Source organism: Pan troglodytes, chromosome 1 (assembly GCF_028858775.2).
Source record: "Pan troglodytes isolate AG18354 chromosome 1, NHGRI_mPanTro3-v2.0_pri, whole genome shotgun sequence".
Lineage (NCBI taxonomy): Eukaryota > Metazoa > Chordata > Mammalia > Primates > Hominidae > Pan > Pan troglodytes.
The window spans coordinates 225,532,997-225,551,819 of NC_072398.2; the positions used below are offsets into that span (position 1 = coordinate 225,532,997).

Sequence of the window (18,823 nt, forward strand, 5' to 3'; positions counted from 1 at the left end):
CGCCCGCCTCTGCCTCCCATAGTGCTACAATTACAGGCCTGAGCTACTGCGCTTGGCCCCTTGCGGTACTTTTGGCCCAACCTCCTCCATGGCTGGGGACGCGGAGGCCGAGAGAGAAGTCACTTGCCCTGGCTCTACCTTGAAGTGGTTCTCAGGGTTGGGGCGAGACTCGGGGTGGGGACCGAGATGCAGCTCTATCCTGTGCCCCTGGTCGCAGCAGGCAGCCCAGCGCTTCGCGTGTTCTACTTGGCCTGTCCGCTGCCGCCTGATGAGCTCAGGTCTAGGCCGAGCAGAGGGGGCACCCGGTCGGACTCGGTTGGGCTCGGGCGGCCCCGCCTCCCCCCGCCCGCCAGGCGGGCCCTTCTCGACGGCGCGGGGCGGGCCCTGCGGGCGCGGGGCTGAAGGCGGAACCACGACGGGCAGAGAGCACGGAGCCGGGAAGCCCCTGGGCGCCCGTCGGAGGGCCCAGCGCGGCGCGGAGGGCTATGGAGCAGCGGCCGCGGGGCTGCGCGGCGGTGGCGGCGGTGAGTTGAGACGCAGGAGGCGAGGGGCAGCTTTGAGCCCTGTCCCAAGAGCCTCGGTGAAGGAAGGGGCCCCGGGCGCGTCTCCACTCCAAGCCTCACTGGGGGCTGGGTTGGCCGCCCCTTCCGATCTCGTTAGAGGCTCCTCCAGGGCGTAGCCCTTCCACTGAGAGGAAACCCCTCCCAGGAGGGTCTGGGGGCCCCAGGCAGAGCATTATCAGTGTCCCTCCCCCAACAGAAAGCATGGGTGGGGGTGGGGGCGCTGCCGGATCCCTGCTCTGGTGGATGGGAAACTTGTGAGGGGCTGGTAAGCGCCCCCTCCGAAGCCTGGTGTGTGCGCGGGGGAAGGAAGTTAGTTTCCTCTCCACCCATGGGCACCCCTTCTGCCCGGGGCCTGGGAAGTGGGCTGCTCTGTGGGCAAATGCTGGGGCCTCTGAAATGGAGGAGACGCAGCAGGGAGAGGCCCCACGTGGGCAGCTGCGCTGAGAGTCAGCAGCACCTGTCCCCCAGGCGCTCCTCCTGGTGCTGCTGGGGGCCCGGGCCCAGGGCGGCACTCGTAGCCCCAGGTGTGACTGTGCCGGTGACTTCCACAAGAAGATTGGTCTGTTTTGTTGCAGAGGCTGCCCAGCGGGTAAGTGGCCACAGGGGTGGGAGAGGCATGGGGCAGGCAGGGCTGGAGAGGTGGCGGGCAGGCCCGGGAGGTAAGAGGAGGCTGGCAGGGGAGGTAGGGGTAGGCTGACAGAGAAGTAGGGAGCTGGAGAGAAAGAGGGAGGGAGGGCAGGGTGGGAAGCAGGTCGGGGGTTGCTGGGCAGCCCCTCTGCCTGCCTGACCCCTGCCTGGTTCCACAGGGCACTACCTGAAGGCCCCTTGCACGGAGCCCTGCGGCAACTCCACCTGCCTTCTGTGTCCCCAAGACACCTTCTTGGCCTGGGAGAACCACCATAATTCTGAATGTGCCCGCTGCCAGGCCTGTGATGAGCAGGGTGAGGGGCTTCTCAGTGCTTGGCAGGGAGTTCCTAAGGACAGGCCTTTCTGAAGGAAGTGGCTGGCTCGGGCCCAAACTTGGGGTGTGAGGGTCCTGCACCCACCCTTGCCAGAACCCTCCACCCTGATCCTCCTTCAGGGTGCCCTTGCCCCTTCTCTCTTCCTGGTGACCTTCCCATCTCTCCATGTGCCTTGGCCTCTGGTCGGCCTTAATCTCTGAGCTTCTCTCTTTTTTAGGGTAGCCCTGTACCTGTCTGTCTTTCGCCTATTTCTGTCTCCATTATCTTGGGATAATGCCTCTGCCTCTCCATGGGAGCCTTTGGCCCTGACTAACTCTCCACTCCCCATCTCCCTGCACCCCCACCAGCCTCCCAGGTGGCGCTGGAGAACTGTTCAGCAGTGGCCGACACCCGCTGTGGCTGTAAGCCAGGCTGGTTTGTGGAGTGCCAGGTCAGCCAATGTGTCAGCAGTTCACCCTTCTACTGCCAACCATGCCTAGACTGCGGGGCCCTGCACCGCCACACACGGCTACTCTGTGAGTACCCCCACCCAGGGCTCTCTACTCCCAGACCCCCTTCTCCCTGCCTGACCCACTCCTGTCCCATGGTGACGCATGCCTCTCCTGGATTGCAGGTTCCCGCAGAGATACTGACTGTGGGACCTGCCTGCCTGGCTTCTATGAACATGGCGATGGCTGCGTGTCCTGCCCCACGTAATTCCTAGCTGTCGTGGGATGGAGGGAAGGGCGGCTGGGAGCAGGGCAGGGACCTGGGGTGGGGCAGGTGCTGCTGGTTCAGGAATAGGAAGAGGGGATAGGGAGGAGGGAGCCTTGGCCCTGTGATGGGTGGGCCCCACTTCAGGCAAACTTAGATGGCAAAAGAGCAATCTGGATCCGCCTTAGCCAGATACATAAGGGTATTTGCCTTCACTTTCAGCCAGCATTCCCCCCAGCGATCCTAGCCAGATATTACAGATGATTTGTCACTTATACAGAGAGTCACATTGATATAGCTTTAAAACTTGGGCTGAAGGAGGTTGAGGCTGCAGTGAGCTATGATCGTGCCACTGCACTTCAGCCTGGGCAACAGAGCGAGACCTATTAAATAAATAAATAAATATTAAATCTATTAAATATTAAATAAATATTAAATCTATTAAATAAATAACTACAAAGGGCTGAGAGTCAGGACTGTGCTGCTAGTTCTCTAGGGGATCTTGGGCAAGTGCAGAGAATTCGCGTCTCTGATGTGTGGTGTCCCTTTCTCAACAAGGGATGTTAGCAGCTAATTCACAGGCCTTTGATCAGAGGTAAGGGACTTTCTGTAGCTATTCAAGTCTTTTTTTTTTTTTTTTTTTTTTGAGATGGAGACTTGCTCTGTCACCCAGGCTGGAGTGCAGTGGCACGATCTTGGCTCACTACAACCTCTGCCGCCTGGGTTCAAGTGATTCTCCTGCCTCAGCCTCCCAAGTAGCTGGGACTACAGGAGCCCACCACCACCCCCGGCTAATTTTTTGTATTTTTAGTAGAGACGGGGTTTCACCATGTTAGCCAAGATGGTCTTGATCTCCTGACCTCGTGATCCACCCGCCTTGGCCTCCCAAAGTGCTGGGATTACAGGCATGAGCCACCGCGCCCGGCCTCCATTCAAGTCTTTATTGAATATCTGCTATGTTCTACACACTGTTCTAGGTGCTGGGGATGCAACAGAGGACAAAATAGGCAAAATCCCTGTCCTTTTGGGGTTGACATTCTAGTGACTCTTCATGTAGTCTAGAAGAAGCTCAGTGAATAGTGTCTGTGGTTGTTACCAGGGACACAATGACAGGAACATTCTTGGGTAGAGTGAGAGGCCTGGGGAGGGAAGGGTCTCTAAGATGGAGCAGATGCTGGGCAGTCTTAGGGAGCCCCTCCTGGCATGCACCCCCTCATCCCTCAGGCCACCCCCGTCCCTTGCAGGAGCACCCTGGGGAGCTGTCCAGAGCGCTGTGCCGCTGTCTGTGGCTGGAGGCAGAGTAGGTGGTGTGCTGGGAATGCGAGTGGGAGAACTGGGATGGGCCGAGGGGAGGCGGGTGAGGAGGGGGGCAACCACCCAACACCCACCAGCTGCTTTCAGTGTTCTGGGTCCAGGTGCTCCTGGCTGGCCTTGTGGTCCCCCTCCTGCTTGGGGCCACCCTGACCTACACATACCGCCACTGCTGGCCTCACAAGCCCCTGGTTACTGGTAAGTACACACACCCACACACGCACCCAGAAGCCTGGGGTCAGGATGGGTAGCCCAGAGTCTACTCAACCCTGATACGGAAGGGGAAACTGAGGCAGGGAGTGTGGGGTGCAGAAGAACCCTAGAGGAGCTGTACCAGCACCCAGGTCCAGGAGGCTTGCCTGGTGGCTAACCGCAATCTCTCTGTGTCTGTCAGCAGATGAAGCTGGGATGGAGGCTCTGACCCCACCACCGGTAAGAACCTCACTGTGTGATTCTGGGCTGCCTTCTGGAGCTGGAAGATCAAGCCTTACTATGATCCCTGGAGCTTGGCACGCGGCCAGCACCGGGTAGCCCTAGTGGACAGAGGTGTTGGGAGCAGAGTCATCAGTGGATGAGACCAGCACAGTGCCTGCCCTCAAGGGGTGCTCAGTCAGCTGGAGTTCAGATTCGTACACAGGAGCTAACAGTTCAATGGAAGGAGAGCCCCATGGTGCTGGGGGACAAGAGGAAGGAGGCGGGGGCAGGGGACTCAAGGCAGAAGCAAGAGTTCTGCTGGGCTACAGTGAGAGCAGGGCCAACTGTGGGAGGTGTCATTGCGGGGGTGTCTGCTGACTGAACCAGGGACTGTCCCCTCCTGGAGAGGCACTGCGGGTAAGGGGCCTTACTTGGCAAGCAGGGCTGACCTGGGGCCCCTCTTGGCTTCCAGGCCACCCATCTGTCACCCTTGGACAGCGCCCACACCCTTCTAGCACCTCCTGACAGCAGTGAGAAGATCTGCACCGTCCAGTTGGTGGGTAACAGCTGGACCCCTGGCTACCCCGAGACCCAGGAGGCGCTCTGCCCGCAGGTGACATGGTCCTGGGACCAGCTGCCCAGCAGAGCTCTTGGTAAGGGACATCAGTGGCCTGAGGCCTTGACCCCATTCTCCTGTCTGCGGTGGGAAGTTGTGGTTTCACAACGTGTTCCCTTTCTGCCCCCTAACTGACTGAGTCCGCCCTATGCCCTGACCCACCGGATCCAGCGGGCTTCAGCCCTGGGGTACCCGCACGAACGCCCCTGACTCTGCCTCCCGACCGCGGCCCACGTACCCCAATTGGCTCTCTCTGGCCCTGCCCCAGGCCCCGCTGCTGCGCCCACACTCTCGCCAGAGTCCCCAGCCGGCTCGCCAGCCATGATGCTGCAGCCGGGCCCGCAGCTCTACGACGTGATGGACGCGGTCCCAGCGCGGCGCTGGAAGGAGTTCGTGCGCACGCTGGGGCTGCGCGAGGCAGAGATCGAAGCCGTGGAGGTGGAGATCGGCCGCTTCCGAGACCAGCAGTACGAGATGCTCAAGCGCTGGCGCCAGCAGCAGCCCGCGGGCCTGGGAGCCGTTTACGCGGCCCTGGAGCGCATGGGGCTGGACGGCTGCGTGGAAGACTTGCGCAGCCGCCTGCAGCGCGGCCCGTGACACGGCGCCCACTTGCCGCCTAGGCGCTCTGGTGGCCCTTGCAGAAGCCCTAAGTACGGTTACTTATGCGTGTAGACATTTTATGTCACTTATTAAGCCGCTGGCACGGCCCTGCGTAGCAGCACCAGCCGGCCCCACCCCTGCTCGCCCCTATCGCTCCAGCCAAGGCGAAGAAGCACGAACGAATGTCGAGAGGGGGTGAAGACATTTCTCAATTTCTCGGCCGGAGTTTGGCTGAGATCGCGGTATTAAATCTGTGAAAGAAAAAAACAAAACAAAACAAAACAAAACAAAAACGGCTTCTTGGCGTTTCTGCGGGGCTGGGGTGTTAAGTGGACTGGACTTTTCTCGAGGGAGTCGAAGGGGACGGGAATCTTGTCACCCCGGGATCTGGCACCCATGGTGGAGTCCAGTGTGGCCTTAGCTCCCAAGCCTGCCCCTCCCAAGTCCACTCTGGCTCAATTACCCCGAGAAGGAGAGAGCAAGTCGCGGCCACAGCGAGTGAGTGAACCGGAGCCCAGATGAGAGCGCTTTAATGGGGCTGCGAGGTGGCGGGGACAGGGTCGGGATGGGGTGCAGCAGTTGGAGACACAGGGTCAGGGCCCCTCATCCTCTATTCACTCCACCGGGGCAGTGAAAGGGTCCCGGCAGCGAGTGGGTCTGGCTGGGGACGGGGCGCAGACTTGAGGGAGGTGGGGCCAGAGGTGGGGTCCCGGGGGCCACAAGTGCGGCCCGGCCAGACAGGCAGTTTTCATGTTTCTGGTAAACAAATGACTGAGAGGAAACCCTTGGCGGGGATAAGAAATGAGGCCCGGGCTAGGCCGCGCGCAGATCTGGGTCAGAGAGGAAGGGAAAACCCCTTCCCCGAGCTCGGGGCCTGCCTCCACCCAGGATGCGCCAGCGACGCCGGTTCCGGGGTGCGGGGGAGGGGGCTGCATCCTGGAGGGGGCTGAGCCCCGCAGGAAAACAAAGTCACCACCCACGGGGCTGGGGAGAGCTCTGCACTCTTTGATAGTCAACGAACATGCAAATATATGTAAGTCGGCATGCAAATAAGCAGCATTTGTTGTTGTTTGCGTCAGCAGCTTGGGCACTTTTTCTGGGCAACCGTGGCGGCGTGTGCACTCCAGTGTTGCCAAGGGCTGGGGATACGGGGGGCCAGGTTGGGGGGTCAGGGAGGGTTTCCAGCGCAGGAGGGGAGGGCTGTGCGGCTCCCAGCCCTTCCACCAGGGCCTGGCTGGCTGGGGCTGGGGCAGAGGGCCCCACGGAGCTGCGAGGCTGCGGACAGGAGTCTACGGCCTCTAGTACTTAGCGATGTCCCCCTTCTTCAGGATGACCTGTCGCTGCCAGGGCGCCAGCTTGCTCTCATCGTAGCCCAGCGTCCGCAGCTTCTCTGACTGTTCCTTCTCCCGCCGCAGCTCCTCCTGCTTCTGTCGCTCCTCCTCTTTCCTGAGGCAGTGGGGAGGGGGGCAGACCCGGTGAAGTCTGAGGCCAGATACCCAGGCTGGCAGAAAGGGTGGGGCCAGGCACCAGGCAGAGGCCAGGTCACCCATGCAAGGGGTGGGTTACTGAGGGCAGGGGCTGGGTTGCTGAAGACAGAGGGGCTAGATTGGGGGCAGAATGGGGTTACTGGAGCACAGGGGAGCTGGGTGAGTGGGAGGTTAAGGCTGGATTATAGTGGGCTGGGGTTTTACTGGAAACAGAGGTGCTGGGCCACTGTGTGGCACCATGTGAGGAGGTGGTATTGCTGGGTGCAGCAGCAAGATTACTGGGACCAGGACTTGAGTTGTGGGGGAGCTGTCAATATGAAGTATTGAGGACTGGGGTGGGGCTGCTGGGGAGCAGAGAGACCATATAATTGAGAGAGGGACTGAGAATTAGAGACAGGTTATTAGAACATAGAGGGTAGATCTGCCTGTTGACAGAGCAGTCACTAAGCACATGTGGCTGCTGAGCATTTGAAATGCGGCTGGTCTAAATTGTGATGGATTGCAGGTGTAAAATGTGCATGATATTTCTAAGACTAAGTTTTATTATTATTTGAGACAGGGTCTCGCTCTGTTGCCAGGGTGGAGTGCGGTGGTGAGATCATGGCTCACTGCAGCCTCAACCTCCTGGGCTCACGTAATCCTCCCACCTCAGCCTCCCAAGTAGCTGGAACCACAGATGTGTGCCACTACGCCCAGCTAATTTTTTTTTTTTTTTTATTGAGACAGAGTCTCGCTCTGTCACCTAGGCTGGAGTGCAGTGGCACGATCTCGGCTCACTGCAACCTCCACCTCCCAGTTTCAAGTGATTTTCCTGCCTCAGCCTTCTGAGTAGCTGGGATTACAGGAGCGCGCCACCATGCCCAGCTAATTTTTGTATTTTTAGTAGAGACGGGGTTTCACCATGTTGGTCAGGCTGGTCTCGAACTCCTGACCTCAGGTGATCATTCTGCCTCCGCCTCCCAAAGTGCTGGGATTACAGGCGTGAGCCACCGAGCCCGGCCCGCCCAGCTAATTTTTTTTTTTTTGAAATGGAGTCTCACTCTGTTGCCCAGGCTAGAGTACAAAACGGCGTGATCCTGGCTCACTGCAACCTCCGCCTTCCAGATTCAAGTGATTCTCCTGCCTCAGCCTCCCGAGTAGCTGGGATTACAGGCATGCGCCATCACGACCACCTAATTTTTATATTTTTAGTAGAGACAGGGTTTCACCATGTTGGCCAGGCTGGTCTTGAACTCCTGACCTCAGGTGATCCACCCGCTTCAGCCTCCCAAAGTGCTGGGATTACAGGTATGAGCCACTGCGCCCAGCCCCGTGCAGCTAATTAAAAAAAATTTTTTTTTGCAGGCCTGGTGCGAAGGCTTACGCCTGTAATCCCAGCACTTTGGGAGGCTGAGGCGGGTGGATCACCTGAGGTCAGGAGTTCGAGACCAGCCTGACCAACATGGCAAAACCCGGCCTCTACTAAAAATACAAAAATTAGCCGGGCGTGGTGGCAGGCGCCTGTAATCCCAACTACCGGGGAGGCTGAGGCAGGAGAATCACTTGAACCCAGGAGGTAGAGGTTGCAGTGAGCCAAGATTGTGCCACTGCACTCCAGCCTGGACAACAAGAGCAAAACTCTGTCTCAAAAAAAAAAGAAAAAAGCCAGACTTGGTGGCTCATGCCTGTAATCCCAGCACTTTGGGAGGCCGAGGCGGGTGGATCACTTCAGGTCAGGAGTTTGAGACCAGCTTGGCCAACATGGTGAAACCCCATCTCTACTAAAAATACAAAATTAGCTGGGTGTGGTGGCACACGCTTGTAATCCCAGCTACTTGGGAGGCTGAGGCAGGAGAATCACTTGAACCCAGGAGGCAGAGGTTGCATGAGCCCAGATCGCCACTGCACTCCAGATTGGGTGACAAGAGTGAAACCCCATCTCAAAAAAAAATTTTTTTTTTTTTTTTTTTTTTTTTTTCGCAGAATGAGATCTCACTGCATTGCCCAGGCTGGTCTCAGACTTCTGGGCTCAAGTGGTCCCCCTGCCTTGGCCTCTCAAAGTGCTGGGATTACATGTGTAAGCCACCATGCCTGGCCAAAGACTTACTTTTACAAGAGGAGTATAAAACATCTCATTAATAATTTTCATAATTGATTATGTGTTGAAATAATATTTTTGATATTTTGTGCCAAATAAAACAGTACTAAAATGAAGCTCACCTATATCCTTCTACATTTTCACTGTGGCTACTAGAAAATTTTAAATTACATCTGTGGCTCTCATTACATTTCTCATTACATTTCTATCTGACTAGGGGCAGAAAGTACGTTCTGAGGGCCAGACAATCAAGGTGATTGATAGTGGGGTTAGGTTAACTGAAGGGTAGAAAAGGCCAGGTTAATAGGAGGCAGGGACTGAGTAACCGGGAACAAAGTTATTAGAGCATGAGAGAGAGATTCTGGGGGACAGCGGTCTGGGATATTATAGGGAGGAAGGAGGCTGTGCTACAAGGGCCAAGAGACAGGAGGATGCACCCAAATTGGCCTGGATGGAGGGACGACCCTCTGCGACTTGGGTGGGGATAAGGGTGGCAGGTTGGGGCCAGCCCTGCACTCACCGCTTCTGCTCCCTGGAAGGAAAAAGAGACAGTGTCACTTGGTACCTCCACCTCGGGGACGCAGTCAAGACACCCTGCCAGGCCAGCCTCTGCCTGACCCCCAGCTCACCTCTCTTCTTCCAGCTTCTTCCGCAGGAGGTCCCGCCTCCAGGCGGGCATGCTGGCCAGCCGGGCCTCCTCCTCCTCCTCCTGAAACACAACCACAAAGCTTCAGACCCTGCGGGGGCTGGGAGATAGGGGCACCCTCAACCTCGGGACCTGAAGGAGTCAGGGTCACAGGAAGACATCCTTTTGATGCACTTCTGTGGGACAAGTGGATGGAGGTGCCTGGTCACACCCCCTCAGAGCTGGCCTCCTTTCCCCTAGTAACCCAGACCCTTGTGTCCTACAGGAGGCACCAGAGAGATCAGAGCTGAGTGGGACAGAAGCAGAGAACAAGTAGCCGGGACCCAGAGGTCCTGAGCCTGATTCCCCACAGAGGCAGGTGGCCAATGGCCACAGGCCCAAGACCTCTGGGCAGACGCAGATGCCAGCCAGCCCCCACCCAGCCTCTTGGCTCAGGGAGACTCAGGCTGACCCTGGCTCCCCTGTGAAGGACCTTCACCCCATGGTTGCCATCTTCCCAATAGAGTGGATACGGGCGCTACAATCATGGGGCTACAATGACATCAGGGGCAGGTGTGGTGTCCAACGCAGGCAGTTTACAGCAAAGAGTTTTATTTCCTGAATGTTACAGAGGAGAACGGGTCTGTACACGGCACACTTCACACAGAACACTGCACACGTGGCTCCCTTGACCTCAGCCAAGGAGGTAGCTGTGAACTCCAGTGGAAAACCAAAGAGCAGGCCACACTGCCGCAAGGAGGAGCCGCAGCCCCTCACTCAGAGGGGCTTCTTCTACTGCCTGGCTCCACACAGAGCTCAGCAAGGCCACGGGGCCAGAGGCGGACACCTGGTCTGTTCTGTGCCTGCCCTGCCTATCCGACCAACGCCCCACAGCCCGCCACGATGGGACCTCAGAGGCTGAGGCAGCCTGGTCCTGGGCCCTCCGGGCTGCTCAAGGCCACAGTCCTGGGCTCTTCCTGCTGCTTCCAGCCTTTGGAGGGCGTCAGACAGGAGTCCAGGCCCACGTTAAGACGCTCAAGGGTGAACTGAGAATTCCGAATTCCGCTGCTCAGATGTCAAACAGCTCTGCCTCCTTCTCTTTCCAGAAGGAGAAGCTGCGGTCGATGTAGCGGCAGATGTCCTCGTTGCTGAACTCACCCATCTCAGACACCAGTTCCAAGGGGTCTTCGGCGGGGGCTTCGGAACCAGGAGAGTCTGAGGTCGGGGGAGGCGCGGCGGGCGGGGGCGGCGGCGGCGGCGGCTGCGGCGCAGGGGCCAGGGCCTCGGGCTGCCCCTCAGGCGGGTCCCCCGTCTGAACTGGAGCAGCCTCTTCGGTCAGCTCCTGTTCTTTCCCCTCCTCTTCCTTTTTCTTCGCCTGTTCTTCGGGGGCCGGCTCAGCCTCCAGGCCGTTTCCGAAGAACCGGTGCCTGAGGTCCTCGAAGCCGTCGCTCCAGCCGCGCCGGCCGGCCTCCACCTCCTCCAGCACCACGCGGTGGAAGAGGCGGATGCGTTCCCACGGGTGGCTGCCCAGTCGGTCGAACATCTCGTAGCACAGTAGGTGGCGGAACTTGCGCTCCTCGCGGCTCAGGCCCATCTCGAGTAGCTGGAAGTAGCCGAGCATGAAGAGGTCGAGCGTGAGGCTGTCGTAGTGCGGGGGTGCGCCGCCGTCCAGGGGCGGCAGGAAGTGCTGGGGCCAGTACAGGCCGTGCGCCAGGCCCGGGCTTGCCGGCACGCGACGCAGCAGGCTCCGCCAGTGGCCCAGCAGCTTGCCCACCGCCTGCCGCTGCCTCAGCAGCTGCCGCAGCCGTTCGTCGGGGCTGTGGGCCTCGCTGTTGCTCGCCGGCAGCCGGGGGGCGTCCGTGGCCTCCAGCCCCGGGCCAGCACCGGCAGCCGCCACGCGGGGCAGCAGTCCGCGTAGGCGCGCCTGGGCGCGGCGGCCTGGTCCGCGGAAGGCCCAGCGGCGCCAATGCTCCAGGAAGAGGTAAACGATGCGCTCCTTGCGCAGGTCGAGGTAGTCCTGGACGCCGCGCAGCTTCGTGCAGAGGGGCGGCCGGCGCGCCAGCTGCTCGGGCTCAGGCAGCGCCGCCGGGCGATCCTGTACCTCGGGCGGGCCCAGGGTGCCCAGGGGCTCCCAGTCGACCAGCGGGCCGTGGGCAGCGGCGGCGCTGGGCTGGCCAGAGCGGGCCGCCACGTAGTCCTCCTCCAAGATGGGCTCCCGGCCCGGGGCGCCAGCGGACTGCGGGGGCTTGCGGCGCGGACAGCGCGCGGGCGCCGCGCCCCGTGCGCGCAGCTCGTAGGTGGCGCGGAGATGCTGCACGGAGACGCCGCACTCGAGGATCTCGCGCGCCACAGCCTCGCGGCACCAGCTGAGCGAGTGCGAGCGACCCAGGCAGAGCGGCCCGGGCAGCCAGGGCGCGTCGGGCAGCGGCGCCAGCGGCTGGCCCGTGTCAGCGGTCAGCAGCTCCGCCAGGTGCGCAGGCCGGCCGCCCAGCGCAGCCAGCAGCGTGGCCATGTTCTTGAGCAACGTGGAGATCTTGCTGCACCAGGCGGGCAGGCTAGCGGCGCGGCCATGCATTCGGCGCGGATCGACGGTGAAGCGCGGCGCCGACAGGGCGGCCGAGATGGGCAGCAGCTGCTCCAGCTCCAGCTCCAGTTGCTCGAGGCGCGCCTCCAGCTTCTGCGCCTTGTGCAGCACCTGCAGGTTCTCGATTTGCTGCTCGATGCGGAGGATGTCGGCTTCGGTCATGAGCTCGCCAAAGGGCCCGAGGATGGCGTTGTGCTCGCGGGAGTACCTCCAGCCCTCGCGGGGGTAGCAGCACGAGCTGGCGGCCGTCAGCTAAGGCGGGGAAGACAAGAGAGGGGAGGGAGGCGCGTCTCCCTCTGGCCTAGCTCCCGCCGTGGCGCCGGGAGCCTTTTGCATGTCCCGGGTGGTGTAATGGCTCCGCGGGGCTGCGTCTGCAGGGAGGGACCGCGTCTGGCCGGCGGGGGGTGACGCTGGGGTGAGGCTTCGGCCTGAGCCGCCGCTCCAGGCTCTGGGCAGTGTCCACTTTGGTCGGTGGCGTGGGGCACGGCCGGTCGCTGGTCGCTGCTGCGGCGGCAAGAACAGGCCAGCAGACAGGGTCTCCATGCCTGGCTTGTTCGCTCATTACACCACCCAAGGAACTTGCGAAAGGCGTTGAAGCTGAGAGGCGCGGTGGCCCTCCCCAACCCATCCGAGGGCGGCTATTGAGGCCTCTCCTCCCAGACTCATGACCCCTTCTCCAGCTCCCCTGTGGCCCAAGCCTTCCCGCTCCCTGTGCTCAATGTTTTCTGTGCAGAATGAGAGGCCACTCCGCTCTTAAAGAGGCTGCAGCTGCAGCTTCCACTGAGCTGCCCACCCTTCCCCTCCCTTCATCCTGCTGGACAGCTGGGCACCGTAATATTCTCATTTGCTCACTTTTCTCCACCTCTGATGTCCAGTTTTCCCCCTGGGCCTGCCATCGCCTCCACAGAGGTCCCTGATTCATCTTGACCTTATGCGATCCACTCCCCACATACAAATAGGAAGCAGCCTCTTCCCTGCTTAACACTCCCCGCACCCGGCTCCCCAGTGCTCCAGGAGAAAGTCCGTTCTCTTCTGGGCCTCTGGCCAGGTCTTGGTAACCTGGCCCCCACTGAGGTCTCTCCAGCTCAGCTACCCCCTTCCTCCAGGACAGTCAGGGCCACATCCACTCTCACTTCCAGACTGCTCTGTCCCACCTGCGGCTCTTCAGCCCACTCTCCTCCTGGCCACCCCTCACTCATCTTCCAAGTGTCACCTTAGACATCACCTCCTCCTTCCCTAACACACCCCCCAGCCCACATATAAGGTGGCCAGTTAGGGCTGCCCCAGTCCCCTGTGTTCCCCATTGCAGCTGGCTGTGTTGCATCAGCCCAGGTACTTCTCTCCACTGCCACCCACTCTCTCACACTGCCCCATTTTGTGTGCTTGGTGACTCGCAGACATGTCCACAGCCACCTTAGAGCAGGCCTTGATATGTTCACCATGAATCCCCAGAGGCTACAACAGTGTGTGGGGCACATAAATGGCACTCGGGGGCCAGGCGTGGTGGCTCACGCCTGTAATCCCAGCACTTTGGGAGGCCGAGGCAGGCGGATCACTTGAGGCCAGGAGTTCGAGACCGGCCTGGCCAACATGGTGAAACCCCATCTCTACTAAGAATACAAAAATTAGCCGGGCATTGTTGGCGGGCATCTGTAGTCCCAGCTACTCGGGAGGCTGAGGCGGGAGAATCGCTTGAACCCAGGAGGTGGAGGTTGCAGTGAGTCGAGATCGCACCACCGTACTCCAGCCTCAGTAACAGAGTGAGACCCTGTCTCAAAAAAATAAATAAAAAATAAAAATAAATGGCATTTGGGGAATAGTTGTTGGATGAATAAAAGGCAACTCATCCTGCCAGCTGGTGCTGATCAGCCCACCTTACAGAGAAGGAAACTGAGGCTGGATGAGGCTCAGTATTGGCAGCTGGAAGGCGGCAGCACAGCAATGGAGCCCAGGTCCCTAAGACTGAGACCAAAGCCCTCTTGGCTACTCAGTGTGGTCCTTGGACCAGCAGCATCAGCAGCCTCACCCAGGAGCTGGCTAGAAATGCAGAGCCTCAGCCCCGCCCAGACCTCCTAAATCCGAACAGGCCTTTTAACCAGATCCCAGATGCTGGGCAGGTGAAGGAGAGTCTGAGAAAGGCTGCTGTCTCACTTCCAAGGACAAGCTGGTGGGGGTGTGTGTGGAGACTGGGACAAGCCCCAAACGGGGTTGTACCACCCTGCTTTCCCTAAAGAAAATGGCCAGGCACGGTGGTTCATGCCTGTAATTCCAGCCCTGGCCAACATGGTGAAACCCCGTCTCTAATAAAAATACAAAAAAATTAGCTGGGCGTGGTGGCAGGCGCCTGTAATCCCAGCTACCTGGGAGGCTGAGGCAGGAGAATCATTTGAACCTGGGAGGCGAAGGTTGCAGTGAGTCGAGATCGCACCACTGCACTCCAGCCTGGGTGACAGAGCAAGACTCTGTCTCAAGAAAAGAAAAAAAAAAAAAGAAAGAAAGAAAATGGGAGGTCCCGAGGTTGGGGTTGGGGGTGGCGTGGGGGATGGGCTGTGCATCCAGATGCAGACCCCAGGGCTCCCTGGGCACCCCGCCCCACCCACCTTCCGCCTCTGCTCCTCCTCCTCCTGCATCTTCAGCTGCATCTTGCGCACCATCACCTGGCGCTTCCACTCGGGGATGGGCCGGCCCTGCTCATCGTGCGTGGGGATGAGAGCCTCCACGTCCAGCTGCACTCCCGGCGCAGGAGTAGTGGGCGGCACGGGAACCAAGCTTCCATTGAGCAGCGGCTGAAACCCCGCAGCTGGCGGTGTGGGGCTCTGGACTGGTGACAGTGCAGGTGACACAGACGGCAGCGGGGAATCGGGCTGCAGGGAGAAGCGGTGGGGCTGAGCGCCCGGTGGCCTAGGGCCAGGGAAGCCGGGTCGCAGGCTCCTGCTGGGCCCGCCTACCTGGAAGGCCGGCTGCCCGCTGCCTGAGAACACTGTGGTCAGCCCCTTGCTCTGCGGCGTCGGCTTCAGGCTCTTGCCTGCCTTAATCTCAGCCAGTAGCTCCGAGTTGTCACCCGTCGGGGACATCATGTTGAAAGACTTGGTGCCTATGCGGAGGCAGGAGATGAGGCACTGGCCAGGGTGGGGCTGCATCCCCGCCACCCCTCACCCGCCCCTCTGCAGCCCCCTTCCTAAGCCAAGATTGGATGGGTGCCCATCCTCCGGGCCAGCAGGCAGCTCTCCAGATCCCAGGTCCTGCAGGCAGGTTTCAGGGCCCCCAGAGGCGGGCCCTTGGTTCCCTGACTGTGGCAACCCCACCATCCTCCCCACCCTACTCACGGGATGGAGGGCCCCTGCCTGGAGGCCCCTGGGAGTTCATGGTGGCTCTTGGGCATATGTCCCCGCCCAGCCACTGACTGCCCAGCTCCAAAACACTACCTGGAATCAGCCACCTGACCTTTGTCCCAGGTTCCCTGGCTCAGCCCAGCTGGGGTGGAGCCTCCCTCTGGCCCTCTCCCTACATCAGCAAAGCCTCAGTGACCCTTGAACTGAGTCAATTGGGGCCTCCATGGACATAAAGTCCGGACCCCAGAGTGCCAGTACCCACCTGGTCCCCTCCCTCCCCACCACACCCACAGACAGACGCACAAGCAGACACATTGGTTGCAAGCCGGGAGCACCTTTACGGCAAAGCATGGCTCAGCTCTAGGGGCCCAGGAAAGCAGAGCCCTTACTAAGGCTAAGGGAGGCACCCAGGAGGAAGGGCAGGCGGGTAATATGGAAACACCCAGGGCAGAGTGTGCATTTTCCAGCTTAGCCGGAGGAGGCAAATGGAGATTTGGAGAGAGAGGTCTCTTGAGCCCCGATGAAGGGGTCAGGTCTGGGAGGGAGGAATAAAATGGGCCGACAGCTCTTGGATTCCCAGGCTGGGGATCCCAGAATGCAGTCACGGCTCGGGGGAGAAGAGTAGGAGAAAGGGAAAATCGGTGTGGCTGGCTCATTTATTTAGGCAAAACCATCAGCCAGGTGCAGAATGCTTGGGTGCATATGTGGGTATGAGGGTAGGTATGAGGTGCAAGGCCCCACCCATGCATCGAGGTTCTCTCGCCTGCCAGCCCCTGCCCCTGCCCTTTCCTCAAGTCTGGGCCCCTCCTCCCTTGCTTTTCCTGCCTCTTCCCCCCACCCCGCGCCTCAGCCTCAGCCAGGAGCCGCGCACGCAGCTACTCACTCTTCCTGTGCCTCAGGACTCTCACTTCTAGGGACCAAGAGGAGAGAAGTGACAGCGGAGTTAGGAGGGAGGGGGGCCAGGATGAGACTGGGACAGCAGGGGACAGGGAGCGGGCCAGGGAGAGCAGGAGGGGGGAAGTGGAGAAGAGAGGAGGAGCTTTTCTGCTCATCTGACCCTGGCTCAGGCTGCTCTGGGGCCCCATGAGGGTGGTCCATCGAGTTCCTGGCTTGGCTGGTGCCCCTGAGGGCTGGGCAGGGCCACCACTGGCTCTAGCCCCTAGCAAGGGCCTCCACCTTGGCACTGGGTTGGGGTAGGGCACCCAGCCCTGGCTGTGCTGGGTGGGGGTGTCTTGGGAAGCCCAGAGTATATTTTTCTCTGCCCTTAGCTTCAGCGCTGCTGCAGGCTGTGGAGGGAAGAAGGAGGCTCGGCAGGTGCTGGACATGCTTCCATGGGCTCTGGTCTGCAGGGGCTGGGGCTCCATAGGAACTGTAGGGGGACAAGCTCTGCTCTGCACTTCTAGTCAGGGAGATGAAGCTTTGAGGGGTGCCACTAAGCATGATCTCTGCCCTGAGTGGCTGGGTGAGGAAGACACCCCAGCCAGGCTGGGATGGGAGCACCACATCTAGGCACTCTGTCCTGGGCCTTCTAGGTGTCCTGGCAGGGGGACACTGTCCCACCCTACAGAAAAGAAGCCCAGGAATCCTGCACCAGTCTAGCTCTTTAAAAAGGTTGCCTAGGGAAGTCACCGGGGAGGGAGGGGGAAACGCGGTGGGTCACAGCTTTGCCCCCATAGCCACACCTTGGCTGGCCCAGGGCCCCTGGCAGAAACTGGCTAGGAAGAGTTCCTGGCATATCTAAGAAGGCTTCAGGTCTGTGCTGCTTGGAAGGACAAGAGAAAGACGTGGAGAGAGGAAGAGAGGCTCAGGATAGACGGGCAGGGGGAAGGGTGGCTAGCTGCGGGGCCTCTCTGAAGCTGGTTCTACTTCGAGTGTCCCTCCAGTACCAGCTCATCAGAAACACCAGCACCAGCTCATGGGAAACACCAGTGCCAGAGCTGGGAGGCCCTTTCTAGCTGGTGGGAGGAGGCCCAGAGAGGGGAGGGGACTTGCCCAGGCCACACAGCTAGGGGGTGGGAGGCAGGCCCAGATTGGGGAAGGGACTTGCCCCAGGCCGTGCAGCCCGGTCGTGCTTTGGCAGGACCTCAAGCAACCCAGAGCCCTCTCTTAGGGTCAAGTACTCAATGGGGTAGGGGTGGCCGGAAGACCATGTAGAAGAGGAAGGACCCGGGCAGTGACAGCTGGGGAGGGGGCGGTGTCTAGATTTCCCTCCCCTTTCAGGGCTAGCGCCGCCCCACGCCCCTCAACCTGCCCCTACTCACTGCCGGTGGACGAGGAGGAGCGGCGCTGCCCGCAGCCAGGGCCAGCGCTCTCGAGGGGCAGAGGCGGGGCCGGCGGTGGCGAACTCGCGGCCTCCGGCAGGGGCGGCGGCGGCGGTGGGGGCGGCGGTGGCAGCTCCCTGGACGCCTTGGGGTCCGCGGCGCAGCCGTTAGGAACATGGTTCCCAGGAAGCAGCGCCGCCTGCGGGGGAGCGGAGGGGCCTTCGAGTGAGCCGCGGGCGGCAGGGCCGAGGCGCGGGCAGCCGGCAGGCGCGGGCTGGCGGGCACGCACCTCCTCGCTGTGCGCCATGCCCGGGCGTGCGGCCAGCGTCTCGCCGGGGCAGCGGCCCAGCTGCCGGTAGTAGTCCCCCGTGCTGGGCTGCTTGCTGAAGGCGCGGGGCTTGCGGCTGGAGTCCTGCCTCCGCAGCCCGTCGTGGCCGTCGCAGGAGCTCAGCTGCGGGAAGACAGTGACCGGTGGGGCTCGGGCACCTGCCCGGTAGGCGCCCCCCACGCCTCCCCACCCAGCTCTTCACCTCCTGGGGACTCGCGGCCAGCGGCCGTCGAGGGGTGCAGCAGCTGACTTCCTAGACCCCCTGGTTCTCACAGTGGGCAGCGGGCGAGGGTCATGGGGGCCTCGGTGGAAGGGCAGGCTCCGCCTGCCTTACAGGGAGGGGTTCTGGGCACCGGCCAAGGGGCACAGGGGCCCCCACTAAGGCCAGAAGGGGCGGGCCCAGGGGCGGGGTGGCCCAGCCCCGACGCCAGGGGGAGCTGGCGAAGGGGCACCTCCCAGCTTAGCCCTCACTAGGCCCTCGGCCGCACTCCGCTCTCGGCTGTCAGAAGGACTGTGGGTCCCCAGGGCTCCGCGGAGCCCTGTCTTTCGGGGGTCCGGGGCCGGAGGGAGCCCCCTCCAGAGCCTGTGCTCTCGGAGGCTCCGGCTTGCCACGGACCCCGGTTGCCCGTCCGGGGGCTGCTCCTACCTGCCACGGTGCTGGTGGCCCCCGCTGTGCACCTGGCTGTGGGGGCGGCAGGACCCGACACCTGCGTTACCTGATACTTCCTCTCAGGTTACAGCCACCCGCGCACAGCCAGCCTATGGGCTCCGACGGCCTGACATCACCCGGGGCCCGCCAATCCCAGGCTGAACCCCCCCAGCCGTCGCGGATGCCACAGGGGGCGCCAACTACTTTGCCACACCTGGCCGCGGCTCTGCACCCGTCCCCGGCCAGATGTGACCCCACCCCCTGCGCCTCTCCCTAAGCTGGGAGCTGAGCCCCCACCTTCATCCCCGCCCGAGAGGGGAG

The 18,823-nt window shown here is 61.1% G+C and overlaps 2 protein-coding genes across 14 annotated transcripts in view; one reads left to right on the plus strand and one right to left on the minus strand.

Annotated features, from left to right (window-relative positions):
- Positions 1 to 297: 297 nt before the first annotated feature.
- TNFRSF25 (TNF receptor superfamily member 25) lies at positions 298 to 5,669 on the plus strand. 4 transcript variants are annotated; one of them, XM_016953212.3, is made up of 10 exons: positions 298 to 524; positions 1,032 to 1,152; positions 1,370 to 1,504; positions 1,873 to 2,040; positions 2,139 to 2,217; positions 3,463 to 3,518; positions 3,620 to 3,727; positions 3,924 to 3,961; positions 4,416 to 4,596; positions 4,828 to 5,669. In XM_016953212.3, exons 1-10 carry the CDS (start codon positions 486 to 488, stop codon positions 5,154 to 5,156), a joined length of 1,254 nt encoding a protein of 417 aa, XP_016808701.1. In that variant the 5' UTR covers positions 298 to 485; the 3' UTR covers positions 5,157 to 5,669. The 4 variants fall into 4 exon arrangements, with proteins under 4 accessions (XP_016808701.1, XP_016808710.1, XP_016808708.1 ...); XM_016953221.4 differs by having other exon boundaries at positions 385 to 524; positions 3,443 to 3,525; positions 4,828 to 5,278; XM_016953219.4 differs by having other exon boundaries at positions 385 to 524; positions 3,927 to 3,961; positions 4,828 to 5,278.
- The window catches only part of ESPN (espin), a 37,810-nt gene continuing 24,645 nt past the window's right edge, over positions 5,659 to 18,823 (minus strand). Inside the window, exons 8-15 of one of the 10 annotated variants that reach the window (XM_054662222.2) lie at positions 17,815 to 17,976; positions 17,526 to 17,724; positions 16,148 to 16,174; positions 14,881 to 15,026; positions 14,533 to 14,796; positions 9,353 to 9,432; positions 9,244 to 9,255; positions 5,659 to 6,605 (exon numbers count right to left, since the gene is read on the minus strand). In XM_054662222.2, coding sequence (XP_054518197.1) covers positions 6,458 to 6,605; positions 9,244 to 9,255; positions 9,353 to 9,432; positions 14,533 to 14,796; positions 14,881 to 15,026; positions 16,148 to 16,174; positions 17,526 to 17,724; positions 17,815 to 17,976 — 1,038 coding nt within the window. In that variant the 3' untranslated portion in view covers positions 5,659 to 6,457. Of the gene's footprint in view, positions 6,606 to 9,243; positions 9,256 to 9,341; positions 9,433 to 10,321; positions 12,185 to 14,532; positions 14,797 to 14,880; positions 15,027 to 15,258; positions 15,388 to 16,147; positions 16,175 to 17,525; positions 17,977 to 18,055; positions 18,805 to 18,823 lie in introns of those variants that run through there. The other 9 variants (XM_054662223.2, XM_063786828.1, XM_063786830.1 and 6 more) reach the window with 9 other exon arrangements.